The following is a 19,038-nucleotide window of genomic DNA, read 5'->3' as shown; positions in this document are numbered from 1 at the left end:
TCGTCTCCGTATTACTATTAAGCAGCTGGAGAAAAAAAACTTCTGATTTTTCTTTCAACATTTCTCGTCGACCAAACAAAATTCACAGAAGCTCCGCTATGGAGAATGCGATCCACGTTTAGCTGGTTTCCTTCTCCTTCTGAGTCGCCATTGTTCCCGTTTGTTTCCTAAGGCTATAGCCTGATCGTCTTCCCCGTTTTGTGTTTCCAGTGCCGCTGCTTTCCCGGTAGATTTTATATATGTTGTTTGTTTGTTTGTTTTCCCGCTCTTTATTGTCGAAATGATTGTTAATTTGAAGTTTCTGTCTTTCTATTTGTATGATAATGTGTCTGAAACGTAGCTTGTTGTGTTTTTTCTTGTTTTGTTGATGTTTGGGCAGAACTGAAAAGTTGGAAATGGCGCCGATATTGATGAAGTTCGGGTTATTGTTATTTGTTTTTTCTTTAATTGTATATCCGTCGGATTCTGCTGTTTCGAGTATAGATCTGGGGTCTGAATCGGTTAAAGTTGCTGTCGTGAATTTGAAACCTGGACAGAGTCCAATTTCGATCGCGATCAATGAAATGTCGAAGCGTAAATCGCCGGCTTTAGTGTCTTTTCAATCGGGAACTCGTCTACTCGGCGAAGAAGCGGCCGGTCTGGTTGCGCGGTATCCTAATAAGGTGTTTTCCCAAATCAGGGATATGGTTGGGAAGCCCTATACCTATACTAAAAGTTTGACAGACTCATTATATTTGCCATTTGATATTGTGGAAGATCCGAGGGGTGCTGTTGGTTTTAAAACTGACGACAATGTGACTGTTTACTCGGTTGAGGAATTGTTGGCAATGATTTTGGCTTATGCTTCGAATTTAGCGGAGTTTCATTCAAAAGTGAAGGTGAAGGATGCAGTAATTTCTGTGCCACCGTACTTTGGGCAAGCAGAGAGAAGAGCGCTACTTCAAGCTGCGCAACTGGCTGGCATCAATGTGCTTTCATTAATCAATGAACATTCAGGTGCAGCGCTCCAATATGGGATTGATAAGAATTTTTCCAATGAGTCGAGGCATGTTATTTTTTACGATATGGGTTCAAGCAATACTTACGCAGCGCTTGTTTATTTTTCATCCTACAATGCGAAAGAGTATGGGAAGACTGTGTCAGTTAACCAATTTCAGGTAAATTATACTCCACACTTTGATTAGTTTTTCACACTAATTATGTCTTGTGCACTTGCTGCAACTTTGAAATTATTCATTTTTGTCTGAATGTTGTTAGTAAAAGAATAGATCTCGAGTACCTTCTCAATTTTTTTTATCCGGGACAGAGAAATTTTGTCGATAATTTGTAGTAAAGAGTTTAGTTGATTTTGTGATCTTGGTAGTTTTTTATGCTATGTGGCATGGAATTATCTTGTTCCTTACATGTTTGAGACCACTATTTGGTAAAATATTATTCTTTCATCTTTTATTTTTCTTTTTCCATTTTTTGTGTTCGTTCTTTTGTCCCTTGCCTTGTCTTGACAGCGTCTGCATGTTGTGCAGGTGAAGGATGTTAGATGGGACCCAGAACTTGGGGGCCAGAATATGGAACTACGGCTGGTTGAATATTTTGCCGACGAGTTCAATAAACAAGTTGGAAATGGTGTGGATGTAAGGAAACATCCGAAGGCTATGGCAAAATTGAAGAAACAAGTCAAACGAACTAAAGAAATTTTGAGTGCAAATACAGCCGCTCCAATATCAGTTGAGTCTCTCTATGATGATCGAGATTTTAGGTCAGTCCAGCTTAATTGATTTTTATTTCATTATATTTCTATTACTAAGGAGTTTCTTTTCAAATGATGTATGTATGTGTGTGTGTGTGTGTGTATGTTCGCTTCCTCAATTTACACAAGTGAAGAATTACTGTGCTACAAGTAAATCTTGCTACCCATTAGTGGAATTATGAGTTTATGATGTTCTTGGCCCTAGGAGTTTTGGATATGGATGCATTATACTGAGTTTCTTGGTAAACTGTTTCTCTTTCAGGAGTACCATAACACGGGAGAAGTTCGAAGAGTTGTGTGAGGATTTGTGGGAGAATTCTCTTTTACCGGTGAAAGATTTGTTAAAGCATTCAGGTTTGATGTTGGATGATATATATGCTGTGGAATTGATTGGAGGCGCTACAAGGGTGCCAAAATTGCAGGTTGGAAACTGCCTGCTTCTTTATTTCACACGTTATGTCTTTTGTAGTTGAAACTTTTAACCCGATGTTTGCTTTTCAGTATCATCTTGCAACCTTCCAACATGACGATGTATTTCACACCCCCACATTCTTTGGCTTTTGTCTTTGTGATTTCTGAAAGGAATAGAACTATTATCAGTTTATTAAACCCTCAATTCTCATAGTTTCTTAGATGTTTTTTCAGCTGAAAATGGGTACCTGGATGTCATGCCTTTCTTGTTGCTTATAAAAGTTGAAGCCAGTTGAAGGAAAGAAAATGACAATTTTCTAAATCATGGCTAAAGTTTTTATTGATTTAGTTCTCTTTATTGATTTAATAGTTCTATGTTCCCCTCTGGTATGTACCTGCGTGTCCTGGAGTGTGATGATACACATGTATCCTTTGATTTTTTTTTCCCTTTAAAATAAGTTATGAACTTATTGTTTAGATAAATACTAACTGTATACATGTCTCCTTGTATTTTCAAATTGTTATTTAACAGTTGTGGAGCAATGCACGGCCTTTCCGTTTATGGTTGTGCTCTGTTAATAATAAGCGTTCCCTTTTTCATAATTGGTTTAAAATAGATAGTTTGGTTTTAGTCGGTCAGCTTTTAAATTTCTTCAACTGTGTATTCAGAAAATTTCAGCTGAGTGAGAACAATTCCTTTTTTCCCCCTTCTGACAGGCAAAACTCCAGGAATTTCTTGGAAGGAAGGAGCTGGACAAACATCTGGATGCTGACGAAGCTATTGTACTTGGTGCAGCTCTCCATGCTGCCAACTTAAGTGATGGAATCAAATTGAACCGTAAGCTTGGAATGATTGATGGTTCTCCCTATGGATTTATTGTTGAGTTAGATGGCCCTGACCTAGTAAAGGATGAGAGCACTAGGCAAGTGCTTGTACCACGCATGAAGAAACTCCCCAGTAAGGTAGATAAATGATATCAACCTATTAATACATGAATCTTCCATTAGTTCTTTTTGTATAACTATTTTTTTACTGTGACTTTTTGGACTTGCATGACTCGTAGATGTACAGATCAGTCGTCCACAATAAGGATTTTGAAGTTTCACTTGCATATGAGAATGATCTTCTACCACCTGGTGTCAGCGCTCCCGTATTTGCTCAGTTTGCTGTTTCTGGTTTGACAGATACAAGTGAGAAGTAAGGACTGCCAATTAACTGTGAAACTAGCAGATCTATATGTTTTATCAAGCTGTGAGCTTAGAAGATAGTATGCTGAATTTGGAATCTCAGTATGATTATTGTTCCATTTTTCTTTAGGTATTCAACTCGGAACTTGTCATCTCCCATTAAGGCAACATTACATTTCTCTCTCAGTAGAAGTGGAATCTTGTCTTTTGATCGGGCTGATGCTGTTATTGAGATATCGGAATGGGTAGATGTACCTAGGAAGAATGTTTCGGTTGAGAATTCAACAATTGCTTCACCCAATGCAACACTGGAGGATTCTGGAAATAGTTCAGAAGGAAAGGATGGCACCTCAATCCCTGAAAATGGTGGGGTTGGTAACGCATCCAACTCTAGTACAGAGGAACAAGGTACACCTGAGCTTGCTACTGAAAAAAAGCTGAAAAAGCGAACTTTCAGAATTCCACTAAAGGTCAGTGCAGGGACTATTGTATTGTGAATAATTAGATTGATTAGCGATTAGACCTCATGTCTGCTCCCTTGGAAATGTTATTCTGTTGTGGATTACTATATATTTAATACTTGATTTTCTTGTCATTTTCTGTTTTATTATATGATTCAAAGATCGTTGAGAAGACTGTGGGGCCAGGAATTCCTCTTTCAAAAGAATCTTTTGCTGAAGCCAAAAGTAAATTAGAAGCTCTGGACAAAAAGGATGCAGAGAGAAGAAGAACTGCCGAGCTTAAAAATAACTTGGAAGGATATATATACGCTACCAAGGAGAAGGTTGGGATTTCTTGATCATTCTTAAATTCCTTTGTTGCATTTTTTTTTTCTTTAAAAGTTTATAAGAAGTATAAATAATATTACTGGAACTTCTATTCATTAATTTCAGTTAGAAAAGGACATGAAACTGTCGAGACAGTTTTTTTAAAAGAAAAAACCAAAGCATGAACTGCTATATCATTCAGCTTTTGGTTATCTGTTGTTTTGCATTAAATTAGTTGCATTGAGCCATTGAGGTGACAGAGCATGGATGATATGAACATAAATACTGGATTATATGCATTGAGCCCTCGACTCATTTTCCAATATTTATTAAAATAATAATGATGAATTTTATGTTTTTTAAATAATTATTTTGCCATATACACAAACACTCCTTATTGTGGTTGGGTTTGATACCTCTTTGTGGACATCAGTCACTAGGTTTTTTTTGTAATTATGACATTGCTTTGATTTTGTTTGATTGGAGTCCCTTCCTATAGTTTTCTGAGATGTTTTTTTACTAGACTTGTTTTTTTTGGATGCCCTAGTATATTCTTCTTTCTTAATGAAAACTTGGTTTCTTACCCATATATACATATTTAAATTGAGATCTGATAAACCTATTATTTGAAGCTTTGAAGTGAAATAAGTTAATATTATGAATTGGTCGATATTAATGTCTAAACTGTGAATAAATAGCTTAGAGTAAGCTATAAAATCTGTTTTAGCAGATGCTAAGAATAATACCATAAGTAGGCTTATCAATTTCCGATTGGGAAGAATATTCGTTTGGATAGTATATACGTGGTTATTATCTGCTTCCTTGATTAGACTTTGTAAGGGTAAAAGTACTGGATTATCCATATTTTATCACAATTGGATTTGGGTCCACATATTCTCTTAGGCAAGGATGAATATTGTTTATTCTTGAAAACGTGGATCTGGGTTTCCTCTTCTATCCTTACTACAAATACAATACCTGTAGGCCATTCTCTTATTCTTTGTAGCAGTTTTCTACAACTTCTGTAGTAATACTTCTCGTGACTTTTTTTAATGATTTGTTTTATTCTTCATGCCAGTTTGAAACCTCCAATGAGTTGGAACAGATTTGCACAAGTGAGGAACGTCAAGCTTTTAATGAGAAACTTGATGAGGTTAGGATTTTCTTTTGGTGGTATTGTGACGATGCTTGTCATGAAGCTTATTTCTCTATTTTCTTTTAGGTACAAGATTGGCTATATATGGACGGTGAAGATGCTTCAGCCACAGAATTTGAAGAACGCCTTGACATGTTAAAAGGCTTTGGTGACCCAATATTCCTCAGGTACTTATAAATGGCTGGAAGCTATGTTACCAAAGGTGACACTATGGCCAGTAAAGTTCTACAAACTTATCTAATTTTTTAATGTAGATTGAAAGAGTTAACTGCTAGACCTCAGGCTGTTGGAGCAGCGCGCAAATATCTTCTTGACCTGCAAACGGTATGTATTTTTTTTTTTTCCTTCTTTTACCCTTTATTTTGTTGTTTGTGTCATGCACATGCTTTAATGTGAAATCTTTATTGGCAAAACATTGAATGGTTCCATCAATCTAACGTCTGTCTTACAATTTTTAGGTTAAATAGAACAACCTATCCCTTTTATTTTTATTTTTTGATATCCAACTGTCTAGACTAGCTTGATAGAATATTTAATGCATATGATATTTGTTAACATTTATATTACTATGTATAATCATCCTTTACTGTAATGGTACATTCTATATATGTGTGTGTGTAACTCTCTAGTGAAGAATAAATTGAGTATTTTAGCCCTATTTGGATTGTTACAGAAGTTTACAGAAAACCACCCATCAAGTGTAACTTGCAGTTGGAACACATAAGACTAAAACACTGCCGTTTAGAGTTTACACAAAGATATCCAACTAGAATTGTTTAGATTTGGATTGTTACAAAATAAAGTAGACAAGACATCATGCTGTTCTTGTCAACATTTTTATTAACAATGTGAACTCTTGGTGTAATCCTATTATGCGTCGTTCTGTTGAGACGATTAGGGTTCATTGGCATTTGGATATTACTTTCTAGTTGCAGTTTTTGTGACCAGAATGTTTTATACCTTGCTAAGAACATCCTTATTTATTTTATTCCTCCTAAGGGTAATTCATCCTTTGTTGCTTTCTAGTGTTCTTGTGCCCTATATGATGGAGAGGTCAGGGTTAGCTTCACTGTGTTTTATTATTGGTAGTGTAATCTTGCTTCTGAGTAAAAGAAATTATCTCATGTGATGTCTTCACTTGCAATTCGTTGTATGAGTGTTCAATTTCTTTCCTTTCTTGTTTCTCCCTCTTTTTTTCTCTGAACTGTGGAAGCTGAAGGCTTTGGTTGATCACACGTGGGGAGGATTTTTGGGTGGCTTTGTGTAGGTGTGTTTCGAAGGATTAGAATCAATTGTGTTAATGCCCTTATGCTTCTTAGTTGTGGAGTTCTTTGACTGATTTTTGGTACGTTTATAGCTCTGAGCTCGAGTTTGTATACCATGACATTGGAAGTTGAATTAGTTTCTTCTTTTCAGGATGAAGGCTGAATACTTTGTCAAGCTGGTTTAGTTTTTGTTATGTAGAATTTATGGTAGTAAGAAAGTAGGATTTGACAATCTAAATAGAACATGTGATGAAACTTGAGGTCTAGCGCATTTTCACGCGTCTATTATGAATTCATTCACCTAATCTAATCTTTATTTGTAATTGCCCTTTTGTTTGATTACCAACCATTGAGACTCTTTCATGTTATGTTCATTGTCCCGATGTTGGTTTGCCCATGTCTTTGTGGGCCTTTTTCTATTTTCATTCTTCACAAATGATTTCTGCTACAAAAATTAATAAGACATTGACCTTTTGGCCTTTTTGAGCAATGGCAGATCATAGAAAACTGGGAGACTAGGAAACCTTGGCTTCCAAAAGAAAGAATACAAGAGGTAAGATTTTGCTCTCTGTTGTTCTTTGTATTTTAGTATTTATGAGTGCTCTTAAATTGCTCCTTTCTGATGCATGGTGTTTTGGAAATTTTATGTGTGGCTTGTCTAGGTAAAAAGTGAAAGCAACAAGTTCACGACCTGGTTGGATGAGAAGGAAGCTGAACAAAAGAAGTAAGTGATCTCTTATTTTCATTGTATAGTTTCTGGCATCTCGCTCGTTGTAGTCCCATGTTATTTTGTTCCTGCACGTACTCTCTTGGTATCGTGGTAGAATACCACCGATCTTATTCCTTTCTGGTATTTCCACCGTATTGAGCGATTTGTCCTGATTAGTTGAATGAGCCATTTTTTATCCATACAAATCGAATTTTTTTAAAATAGCACATTGATGGATAGAAAAAATTGCCATGAGAACCTGACTGTTGGGGATTTTGTTACTGACTTCCTTCCTGACGTTCATTTGTTGACTGAATCAAACTGTTGACATAAACTTCTAAATTAATTCTTCTAATGTGGAAAATTATTATTTGTGGGCAAATTGTAATCACACGTCTTAACATGAGGAATTTCTAATTTTGTAAGTTGTTAGATCTTGAATAGATTTAGTTCCTTTTATTTAATTGTGAACTTCAAGGAATTTTTGTACCACACTTTTTCACTAAAGTGAGGTTTCATATTTCATATGGACGAACTTGACTCCAGGACCGCATGTCTAAATTCCTCTTGAACCACGATTTTCGAGTTTAAGACTCGGGGCCCTACTTGATCCTTCAACAAGCCTATCTTTGACACTCTTGTCTACTTGTTCCCTTATCTTTCTTATGTCTCGTTTATTGTCAATACACACATAATATGATGTATTGGATGATGCATCGTTCTCCTGGGTCGCCTCATGGCACTCGTTTATCTTGGCCCTCGCGTGGCCGGATGACCACCACTTGAGGGTCTCCGCTTTGCTTGTCGCAACGTGAGAGTCACAACCTACCATCTACATAATATGGTTGTGACATTCTCCCCCACTTAAACTAGTCATTGTCCTCGATGACTTACTTGGGGCACAATCTCTTTATGGATTGTGATACTCCTGGCATCGTCCTCGATAACAATCCGACTTCGGACTGGCTACTTATGATATATCCCATTGACGGACCTTCCTTCGGTATTGGAGACTCACAGCATTAGCATGGCAAAACAATTGCCCAATGGTTGTGGGCTATCCCATCTAGGGCCTCCCCTCCCTTCTCTTAGACCCAGCCCGGGACTCATCAAAATAACCATGGCAAACTAATTGGCTTCCATATTGGCTTCCATATATCCTCGCCTATGCTAGGGGGAGCATGCCCCAACTTAGCCACCTTGGCCCCACGCATCGTATTCCCTAGTCACACATAATGGTGCACCCTCGAGACGAGGCTTGCAAGCCAACCACGACATTTACTCATCATGACACCAACCCATTAACGATGTCTGAAAGCTTGTTACACACCACATTGGCACTACACTTTAGTTAACTTCTCAACTTGTCACCTTCATATGGCAATCGCGGCCTTGACATTTCTCTGGTCTTCCTGCATCTTCACTTCTCTTTACTCACATCTAATTGTTGCTCACTTCTCGGACGCGGGTCTTGACAACTCTTGTGAAACTATCCACCTTAGGCATAAGGCGGTGTCTCAAGGAATACATGTGTGCTCTCACCTTGGAGCATATTCATAGGGTGAGCAACCCATCGATAACTTAGGAGTTAGACATGATTTTGGTGACCGGTCATACACCCCATAATGATACAATATGAGTAGTAAAGGTCTATCTAACATGAAAGCAAGTAAAAGGGGTTTGGAAAGGGCATGCAGCCATGGACAACACGTCTTGGACAAGCATGAACAGGACATCCGACACATGGCCACAAACAAAACACGCCTTGGACAATCATGACCGTGACACCATGACACTCAACTTACTAATAATTATCCTTCCAAATTAAGTATGAATCCCCATTTGGACGACGTCATTCTAATGAGTATCCTTCCAATATGATGCTCAGCTTACTATATCCATTATGTTTGCATTCGAATGTGCTTTGGCCTTTGAGCAGTATTCCCTAATATATTGCTTATCAATTGTCTTCTGATTTGATGCCTAATCTTTTCCTGAAGTTCTCGACTTTGTATGCTTTGAATGCGGTGGTTTAGATCGTCGTCCTTGTAATTATTGAACTGGCAAGATTAGTTCATTCAGTGCTTAACTTCTGTTCTGGTTCGCTGTCGGTATTTACAAAAGTTAGAGGTTACAATTTAGTAGCCCAATCTTTCTTTGCCAACTCATAGTTCTACAAGTTGCCTTACACTCTGGTCATAGATTACGATTGTGTTATAATTTTATTAGTTCTCGACGTAACGTAAGTTTGATTGCGAACTTTCGTGTGTTCACTTCTATTTCATCCTAAAACTATTATCCTTTTGAAGAGAATTATCAAACTGAATTTTAGTTTTCAATTTATTGGTTTCATTTACGAACCTGTAGTGTATTACTACAGTATGGCAAAAAATGAACTGAAGGTGGTTCCTTTTCTGTGTAGGAATTCGGCATCTAGCCCGCCAGTATTTACATCCGAAGATGTTTACTCGAAGGTCTTAAACATTCAAGACAAGGTATTTTGCTCCCAACTTTTCTCTCCTGCATCTAATGGTATGAAGAATTATTATTCACATTGTGCTACCCAATCCTAGTGTTATATAACTAATATACTTGTTCAGGTTGCCAGCATCGACAAGATTCCCAAACCGAAGCCTAAGATCGAGAAACCTCTGAACGAATCAGATTCGAGTAAAGAAGACACGAAAGGCTCCAATTCGACAACCGATGAGAGTTCACCTGAAGGCGACCAATCAGCGAAGGACTCAGAGAAGCCAGCAAGTGAAAATGCCGAGTCCGAGTCCGAATCCCAAGCTGAATCGAACGAGCATGATGAGTTATGATGGAAGGAAAACAGGTAATTAGTACAAGTTTTGATATTTTCTACCTCCTAAGTTGTAGAAGTGTAGCATCCGTGGCCCAAAACGGACAGTTGAATTGAGATCGTAGAGGAAGATAGAAGAGTGCAAAGTGAGAGCAGTTGTGGTTGTGGTTGCGCATTTGGAGAGATGAACAGAATAACTTCACTAAATCATAGCTCTACCTTTATACGTCAATAACTTTGCTAATTTTAATTATTTTGTTTCAGATATCAGAAATTTTGGTCTGAGTCAAAATTTGTGGATGGTTCTAATGATATCAAAGAAAAAAGCTCGACCTATGCATTTCATAGGGTTTTTTTTTTTTTTTTTTTTTTTTTTTTTTTNGCCTCTATTTAATTTTTATGGTTTAAAATGTTATATTTTTAGTCACTAAACTTTAAAATTTATACTTTTACCAATTTTATTTTTCCGTATTGATTTTCAGCTCTTTAACTAATTTAAATAATTAATGATGTAAATATTTTTAATTAATTTTAATAGTGATCAAAAAATTATTTTCCAAAATAATTAAATTCTAATTAATCTTTAAAAATTAAATTAATTAATACAAAAATTAACACAAATGACCAAAAGTGAGCATGAGAGAGCTCCATGGTAAAAAAAAATTAAAAACAAAAAAATCTCATGAAAACCGTATTCAATGACCGAAATGATATTTCTTCTCTAAAATGGTTACTTTGGAAAAAAATTCAATGATTAATAATTGAAATGGAACTTTTGAAATGATAATAATATAACGAAACGAGTCTACAAGCAACCACCGCTTCGCTTATCGCCTTCATTTTAACGTAAAAATGTCGTTCGAAGGATCTAATTGAATTCTCCCCCACATTTTGTATAGTTTATAAAAAATGTATTACTTTCTACAGAGAATGCAAAGAATGTCAAACCCACACAACTATGTAATTAAGTAGCTGCCATTACAAATTTCAACTTAAAAGGACATTTAGAAGACTTTCAAACGAAAAAACAAAAATAACAGAATCCTTAGAATTATATAGTCCTGAAAAAGAAAGACTAAGGAAGTGATCAGAGCAAAGCTACAGCTCAATACAATATATACAGACAAAGCGCATCTTGTCAAGAACATGAACTGCCATGAGTGATGAGCAGCTGAACATTCAATGATAATGTTCTTCCAAAACTAAACCAAACAATCAACAGGATCAGGAATCTATAAATTTCCTATTCTTTTCTAGTTTGTGAGTATAAATAAATACATACTATGCTTATATGTATATATATATATTGTTACAGAAGTCTGCGTGGTATTTGTATGGAAGAAAACTATATATGGCATTATTGTGTTAGCTATTTTCTAAGATTTCATTCATAAGAAATCAGGAGATATGGGTTGATGATACCATTTCATTACTCTAGAAAAGCCAATGCTTTCTTCTAGGAGTTCTCGAAGGAAGATCTGCAAGAAGACCCAATACAAGAAATCTAAGCCACTAAACAGCAAGAAAGCTAATGGAACAGGAAACGACCAGGTCAGTTTACTATGGTATGTATGTATTATCTCACCTCCACAGGCATATAACGAGTTATAATGCACTTCACACCAAAAGCTGAGCCAAAGTTCTGTCAAGATGAAAGGGTTGCCAAAGTTAGATTAAATAGTGATCTAACTAAGTTAGATGAGAACTAGTGCCACGAGAGGTCGGTATGCACACAATGCCTCGAAAAATATTCTAAATTGTGATGCAGATATGTTGTCCGGAGGTAAAAATATGACGAAGATTCGAGCATGGTGGCAATGTTCTTAGTTCAAGAGTGTCCAGTGCCATCAAACTTTTAACTTTTTCCACTTTGCAAACTAAATAACACAAAACAGTCTCTGATAATCAATCTTCAACTTTCAGTGATATTGCAGTGGTGTAAAGTTTAAGTAGCCTACAAAATAATGGCTAATAACCAGCCATGATTATGATTTGCTTGTTCCGGAAAATATCTTATACTCTAGAGGTCATACAGAGTTCAGAATTCTAATTTGTTAAAAATCATCTATTCAATCGAAGCGATTTAACTGGCTGGCTATAGAAATCTTTACCTTTGTTGTGATTATTGTCTTTAGGAAGGATCTCGATATAACAGGTGTCTCGGAAAGATGTGACTAAGCAGATCTTTGCATCGAACTATAAATTAGTAAAATCAACAGTCACAATCTATCCATTAGTATTAGAGCATTAACACAACAGAAAAAAAATATCTTGGCATACACATGAATTGCTAAGGCTAGGCTAAAATGACAGAAAGAGAAGGAAATAATTACCCAACATTATAAATTGGAAATTAGAAAGTCTAGGAAACTCTTCAAGTCTATGACATACAATCATATGCACAAAAGTGAAAGTGAAAGGGAGATCAAAGAGAGTTCGATTACATTGCAGAAATGATACCAACAAGATATCAGAGCCAACAGCGGGTCACAATGTGAACCTTGCTGTGTCCTTATACCAGTTCATCGATAAAACGATTTCCAATAATACCCAGAAAGGATAACGGTACATTTTTTAACTGGAGTAGTTCTTTTATGCTCCTCTTCTCTCTTTAATTTTTCTTCAAAATATCACCAATCTGGAATATACTTTCTTGAGTGGGTGGAAAGAGATGGTTTTTAAAATTTCAATGATGGGAAAAATGATGAGAGATCCATATATTTATGTTTCGACACTTGCACGAGTGAATAACAGTACACAACATACGCACACCGAGAGATATAAATTTGAAAGAAAATAAAAGATCCACCTACGACATTTTCAAGATTAACCTTTAGTGCATTTAAACAAGTGTGGTGAGTACAAAATGACCTTCCAGTGAAACAAAGATGACATGCCCTTAAATATTAGAATTTTAGGTATTGGTAAAAGAAATTTTCACACGTTAAGCATTCTACAAAATGAACAGAAATTGAATTGTATCTTTCAACCCAAACTCCTAGCAGAGCAAGAAGAATACATAAAAAGGAGTTTCACAGCAGTTAAGCAAGAATAAACATTCAACATACTCTGTCTGCAGCTGCTTGTAGAGTAACATGATCTCCCCATTCACCTGATCTGGTAAGATTCAAAGATGTGTTAAAATTTCAACAAGTAATTATTCAGTGCAGTAAGACAAGCTATGCCTTCTTAGGATGGGAGAAGTCAAATATGCGTACTAATAGATAACTAACTTTTTCATCTTCTTGAGGTAGATTTTGTACTTCATTGGAACATAGCCTTCATATAGTTTTCTGAATTTCTTTAACTGACGTGGGAGGACAACAGGAAAATATGCAGTAAGAAAAATATGGGAAGCGGGCTTTTAAGTTAGAAAAATATGGGAAGCGGGCTTTTAAGTTCTTTCCCACAAGTAAATCAAAACTAGAATAAAACATGAAAATGGGGGGAAAAGGAGGTACTGGCAATAGGGATGGGTATTGATATCTAGATGCTATGCTTCATCAAGTGCAGGTTACTGTTCTAATAAACTTCAAAATCAATTATAAAACAGACAAAACACAAACTCAATTATTCTTTCGTACCTCCTGCTTTCCAAGAATAATACATGTACAAGAGTGCTTCTTTGCGAAGAGATTCTCTCAAATCATATACTATCAAGACAATTTCATTCTCATTCACAGTATTTTGTAGCAACTTTTAGATTTGGTTTGAAGAAAAAATTATATGTGATCACCTCCATTAACACTCTTCCATATGACATTCATCCTAGGGTCCTATAAGGAAGCTAGTATATGGTGTTGTTCCAGGTTGTAGGGAATCAAAAGTTATATGAGGATAACTTGAAAGATTTTATTTATTTAATACATTACAAATAACCCGTATCACATATTACATACAGTCCTTCAATAATTTTATCAACTTCTATGAAGATTTTCTTTAACCAACATTTATCAAGCAATCTATGACCAAATAGCAGCGTTGAACAATTTAAATGATTATATGCATCAATAGAGTTCAATTTATAGCACCTGTTTGATGACTGCCTTTCTTACATGCTTGTGGTATTCTGGATTTCGAAATAACTGATCTGCTAATGCCCGAAACTATTAATACATTAAAAAGATATGTTATTTGAAACATCATGAGATGAATAAACGATAAAATGGAGGATAATTATAAATTTCAATAGGAAAAGATATTGACAAGAACTTATTAAAACCTGGCAATTCCCATCACCTTCCATTTGTAGCTCCGCTAAACCATAAGTGACCAATCTGTTATAGGACTCACAATCATCAATAAAAGCTACTTCGTACGCACTTTAAACAACGAACTACAGAAGTCAAAAGTTGAATTTCAAATTTTCATTAATGACTAGTCATTTTGTTTTAGCATGAGACTATTCCTGAAGCTAATTTTCTTCGATGTAGCACCTGATAAAATCAATACCTCTCTGACAGCCGTTCATGGTCTAAGGTTGCATCATTCACGTTTGGTATCTCACCATTAACCCTAGGAGTATGCTGCCATAATCATAATAAATCAGCTCTTTTAATAATGATAACGTTCCAGAACTGTGCATATTTCAGAAAGATAAGCACAGATCTTTTTTCAGAATAGATAGATGGTGAGGATAAATAAATACACAATTAGAGGTGCATGCATTTTATGTTGGTGAAAGCAGACAGTCAAATTATAAAGCTGGGGAAGCTTTGCAGCCCAACATACAGTTGCTATGTTAAAAGAATAATAATAGTAGTAGTAATAATATCAAGACAAGTGGCAACGCTTATGTACACATTCACACCACAACAATGAAGTCTCAGGTGTCCTAGTGGCACCATTCCAAGCCTAGTGGTGATCCTATACTCGAGAATAGAGAGAACCTCAAAGAGCTCGACCAAACTGTGGGATTTCCCCTAATGGAAAAGACCATGAAAAGCTGTCAATAACTATGCACAATTCTTAATTCCCATACAAATATTAAATACTCATGACCTTAGTCAAAAGAAGGTTCCATTTTGCTCCATCTCCTCAGGATGGTTCTCATCGAGTAAAATGGACTTGGAATCCCAAGGACATCTTTCCAACACTTGTTCCCTGGCTGGAAATTTCTAGAACTTTTTGCACCACAGTTTATAGTTAAAGTCGGTGGTTGGCTCTCCCCCATCAACATCAAACAATCCCATCTCCTTATTCCTTGAACGCCATCATTTTAAGAGAGATATGAAGATCCTATGGCTTCAATTTGTGAGCTTTCTTTTGCTTTTGTGGCTTGAGAAAAACAATGGATTCTTACAAGAAAGACGAGTCTTGAGTTTTATGGACTAGGCCATTTTTGTAGCTTTTTTGTGGTGTGAATATCATGTTTCTTATGCAATTTGAAAGACGTTTTTTTCTTTTTTTGTGTTTGTGTGTGTGTGTGAGTGGGATTTCATACTACCAATGAAGTTGTAATTTTTTGTTCTTATTGTTTGAAAAAAGCATAAGTCTTGAGTACTACATTCAATGACCTAACAACTTTCATGTTCAATAACAGTTCAACTAAAACTGACACTCACAGTTTTTTCTTTTTATATATATAACTTTTTATCAAAGAGAATTTAAAGGGTCATAAAATTCAATAAAACCTTGCATTCACAGCATACATAACAAGAGTAAGTGATCCAATTAATGAAGTAAAAAGAAGTTATTACACGGATGGAATCCAGATGTGAGAGCCTCTTCCCAAGCTTGTTATCAAACTGCAAGTTCTCTTCCTCCGCCAAGATGCTACTACTCAAACTTGAGCTTGAGCTTACACTTACATTGCTGTAGTTTTCAGTCATATTACCTTGAAAGCCTAGCCACAGAACATCAAAAAATAATGTGGATTATAGATATGATTCATGTCACAAAAAATTAACTTATCCAAGCTCAATATAAGTTAGTTAACCCTCGTATAGTAAGAAAAGAAATAAATAATAGCTTTTCTTTTCTTTGCACAAGAAATAGGGGGCTGGAGATATAATCCTATTAGATAAAGAGATTTGATTAGAAGGCCTCCACGAGGAAGGGCAAAATTTTGGCACTTCAACTTTTCATATATAGAATCTTTCAGTTTAAGAGGTTCAAGGACAAAGCATTGAGAAAACTTTACACGTTTTTATAAACTTTTTAAACCCAAGACGAACGAAGAGGAGAGCAATGTTCCATCTTCGCTCCGCCCTTGGCTCTCCACATTGCCAAGAAAGGGAGGGCCGGAATAACAAAATTATTCAGTATTGGAAGAACAAAGACATTTCCAAGTTTCAGGCTTCATCTATCTCCCTTCCTACAGCTAAATTTCTAACTTCCCAATTCTATAAAAAAAAAATGGCAACTGGCCAAGACCGCAGTGATCCAGATGATTCTAGTCCAGTAATATCATAATATCACAAATTGAAGAAACGGCTTAAGAATTGTTGCTTCAAACAGATGCCAATACTTGAAAGCATTTTTACTGAGAATCAATTTGGAAAGATATCTGGCAATCAAACTTCACTTCTTAAGCATCAAAGGCCTATATTGAAGATATGTCCTGGATTATCAATTGAACCCAATCAGATACATATCCATTAGTGCCGTCGCCTTTGGACTCTAAAAAAACATTGACGTAGATCTAAGGAGCAACCGCACCTTAAATTCTTTCATCAGTCATCACTCCATTGACAGTAAATCGAATGCACCACAAATTTTGCTATTCTAAAATACGACAAAATCTTCTCACCAACCGAATTAAAACTAGGTAATACACAAGATCATAAAAACATCAACCGAGTTTTACTACACAATACCTGAAATTGAAATCGGAAGAAATTCAAGCAAGATCGAGTAGATGTACAGCTAAGAAAATCAATGAGCTATAGCAAAACTCAACGATCAAAACCTCGACTAATCCGTAAGCATAAATTCAGCAACGCAAAGCGGAAAAATCCAATGCTCCAATTTCTGTTCAATCTTTCCCGGCACCCAATCACACTACTAGATCAAGCTTAAGCTTGAAGAAAATGCGACCGAAAAAAAAAAAAAAAACCCGCTAAATCAGATAAGTCTCCTATATATATGTGTACGTATGTAATTACACGTGTCCCGAAAATGCATAAATTAAATGTTTGCCCTAAAATTTTACAATATAATAATAGTTTTTAAAAATAAATTAGTAACTATATTACTTTATATATAAATAATTTATTTTTAATATTATTGATAATCAGAATAAAAATAAAATATAAAGAAATTCCTCCTTATAAATGTTGGTTTACAAAACGGTTAACCAAACCATGGTTTAGTTAACCTAACCAAATCTTGGTTAAGTTATGGTCATAAACGTCATAGTTTTCAAAACCTAATCGATTTTATACCATATCTAGTTATTTGATTGCTTGCCCGAGAAGAAATATTTAAGCCCACAGTAAAATTTCGGGTCTCGACCCTAGACAAGCGGTATTCTCAGGTCTAATTATATTCGATTGCTTGCCCTGAAAGGAATTTTTAAGTCAGCTGTTAAATCCTCGGGTTCAACGTTAGATAGACATTGTTGTCAGGTATATCGAGATTAAGCCTCTCGTTCATATTTATTTGACTCGAGCTATTTTGTTGGTTGTGCTCAGATCCCTTTAAGAATTAACTTTTCATTCAGTTTTTTGGTACGGGATTTTGTTTATGTCATATTCTCTACTTTTTTAAGTTTTTTATTTTCTCGAATTTTAAATAAGTAGTCTTTTTGAACGTCGGGATCTGCTTGTCTAGCTTATTTAAGACTCGAGCTACGTTTCAATCCGTTTTGCTTGTTGGTCTCTTAGAGCTCGGGACGAATTATATTTTTAATAGGAAAAAATAAATAATAAAAAATGAAAAGATTCGAAAACATATTGACATCCTAACCTTCCAATTAAAGGATTGTATAGTTTTGGCAAGAACGATAGAACACAGATTTGATGTAAAACCAAAAATTATATTTAATTTATAAAAAAAAAAATTAATTTATAAAAGGACTATTTTCTAAAAATATAAAAAAAATTAAAANAAAAAAAAAAAAGAGATTACTTCTAATATCTTCTGAACTTTAAAAATAATTAAGAGATCTTTAAACTCTATTTTTAAAATTAATAAATATATTTTAAATATAAAATTAAATTTTGTGTTTACATATACATTAATTTTTTTTTTTTTTTAATTTAAAAACATTAAATTTATATTGAAGGTTGTTTCTCCGACAAACGTGGGATATTACGATCTACTACCTTTAGGATTCAGCGTCCTCGCTGGCACTTGTTTCTTTCTTCGATGTGGGACCCCCACCAAATCCACCCCTTTTAGGGCGCAGCGCCTGGTGTCTGGCTCTAATATCATTTGTAACGGCTCAAGTATATCGTGCGCAATGTCCTTACTGACATACTGCCTCGTGTCTACCTCCTTCGAGGAACAGCCTCCTCGCTGGCACAACACCCGGTGTCTAACTCTAATACCATTTGTAATGATCCAAGTTCACCGTGCGCAACATCTTTACTGGCACAGCGCCTCATGTCTACTCCCTTCGAGGAACAGCCTCCTCGCTGGCACATCACCCGGTGTCTAGCTCTAATACCATTTGTAACGGCTAAAGTTCACCGCTCACAGCGCCTCGTGTCTACCCGCTTCGAGGAACAACCTCCTAGCTGGCACAATGCCCAATGTCTGGCTCTAATACCATTTGTAACGATCCAAGTTTTCGGGGTGTAGCGTCCTTACTGGCACATCACTCCGTGTCTGACTCTGATACCATTTGTAACGGCCCAAGTTTACCGCGCGCAACGGCCTTACTGACACAGCCCTCGTGTCTACCCCCTTCAAGGAACAGTCTCCTCGCAGGCACAGTTCCCAGTGTCTAGCTCTAATACCATTTGTAATGACCCAAGTTCACCACATGCAGTGTTCTTACTAGCAAGCGTCTCGTGTCTACCCCCTTCGGGGAATAACCTCCTCGCTG

At 36.0% G+C, this 19,038-nt stretch overlaps 2 protein-coding genes across 3 annotated transcripts; one reads left to right on the top strand and one right to left on the bottom strand.

Annotated features, from left to right (window-relative positions):
- The first annotated feature begins 52 nt into the window (after positions 1–52).
- Positions 53–10,405, top strand: LOC111788712 (heat shock 70 kDa protein 17-like). Its single transcript, XM_023669162.1, has 15 exons — positions 53–226; positions 380–1,157; positions 1,524–1,756; positions 2,010–2,169; positions 2,876–3,121; positions 3,223–3,356; positions 3,477–3,816; positions 3,969–4,130; positions 5,192–5,266; positions 5,336–5,436; positions 5,524–5,593; positions 7,031–7,087; positions 7,197–7,258; positions 9,666–9,738; positions 9,844–10,405. The coding sequence occupies exons 2-15, from the start codon at positions 396–398 to the stop codon at positions 10,063–10,065; spliced, it is 2,697 nt and encodes an 898-aa protein (XP_023524930.1). The 5' UTR covers positions 53–226; positions 380–395; the 3' UTR covers positions 10,066–10,405.
- A 665-nt stretch (positions 10,406–11,070) lies between these two features.
- LOC111789096 (OTU domain-containing protein DDB_G0284757-like) lies at positions 11,071–17,121 on the bottom strand. 2 transcript variants are annotated; one of them, XM_023669741.1, is made up of 10 exons: positions 16,865–17,121; positions 15,746–15,891; positions 14,499–14,572; positions 14,269–14,323; positions 14,078–14,152; positions 13,280–13,353; positions 13,115–13,163; positions 12,158–12,242; positions 11,632–11,688; positions 11,071–11,524 (listed from the first exon to the last, which is right to left on the bottom strand). In XM_023669741.1, exons 2-10 carry the CDS (start codon positions 15,875–15,877, stop codon positions 11,481–11,483), a joined length of 645 nt encoding a protein of 214 aa, XP_023525509.1. In that variant the 5' UTR covers positions 15,878–15,891; positions 16,865–17,121; the 3' UTR covers positions 11,071–11,480. The 2 variants fall into 2 exon arrangements, with proteins under 2 accessions (XP_023525509.1, XP_023525510.1); XM_023669742.1 differs by having other exon boundaries at positions 15,746–15,895; positions 16,865–17,115.
- Positions 17,122–19,038: the final 1,917 nt, after the last annotated feature.

This window comes from Cucurbita pepo, chromosome LG02, assembly GCF_002806865.2.
Source record: "Cucurbita pepo subsp. pepo cultivar mu-cu-16 chromosome LG02, ASM280686v2, whole genome shotgun sequence".
NCBI lineage: Eukaryota > Viridiplantae > Streptophyta > Magnoliopsida > Cucurbitales > Cucurbitaceae > Cucurbita > Cucurbita pepo.
The sequence above is the reverse complement of the archived record's forward strand: the minus strand, read 5'-3'. Positions and strand labels throughout refer to the sequence as shown.

Excerpts from the sequence above, each read along its gene's own strand:
- LOC111788712 (XM_023669162.1), top strand. The coding sequence starts at position 396 with ATGGCGCCGATATTGATGAAGTTCGGGTTATTGTTATTTGTTTTTTCT. Across the intron at positions 1,757-2,009 it reads TATGATGATCGAGATTTTAG|GAGTACCATAACACGGGAGA; the intron begins GTCAGTCCAGCT and ends TTTCTCTTTCAG. Across the intron at positions 3,817-3,968 it reads CTTTCAGAATTCCACTAAAG|ATCGTTGAGAAGACTGTGGG; the intron begins GTCAGTGCAGGG and ends TATGATTCAAAG.
- LOC111789096 (XM_023669741.1), bottom strand. The coding sequence starts at position 15,877 with ATGACTGAAAACTACAGCAATGTAAGTGTAAGCTCAAGCTCAAGTTTG. Across the intron at positions 14,153-14,268 it reads AAGGTGATGGGAATTGCCAG|TTTCGGGCATTAGCAGATCA; the intron begins GTTTTAATAAGT and ends ATGTATTAATAG. Across the intron at positions 12,243-13,114 it reads TACAAGCAGCTGCAGACAGA|TTCGATGCAAAGATCTGCTT; the intron begins GTATGTTGAATG and ends ACTAATTTATAG.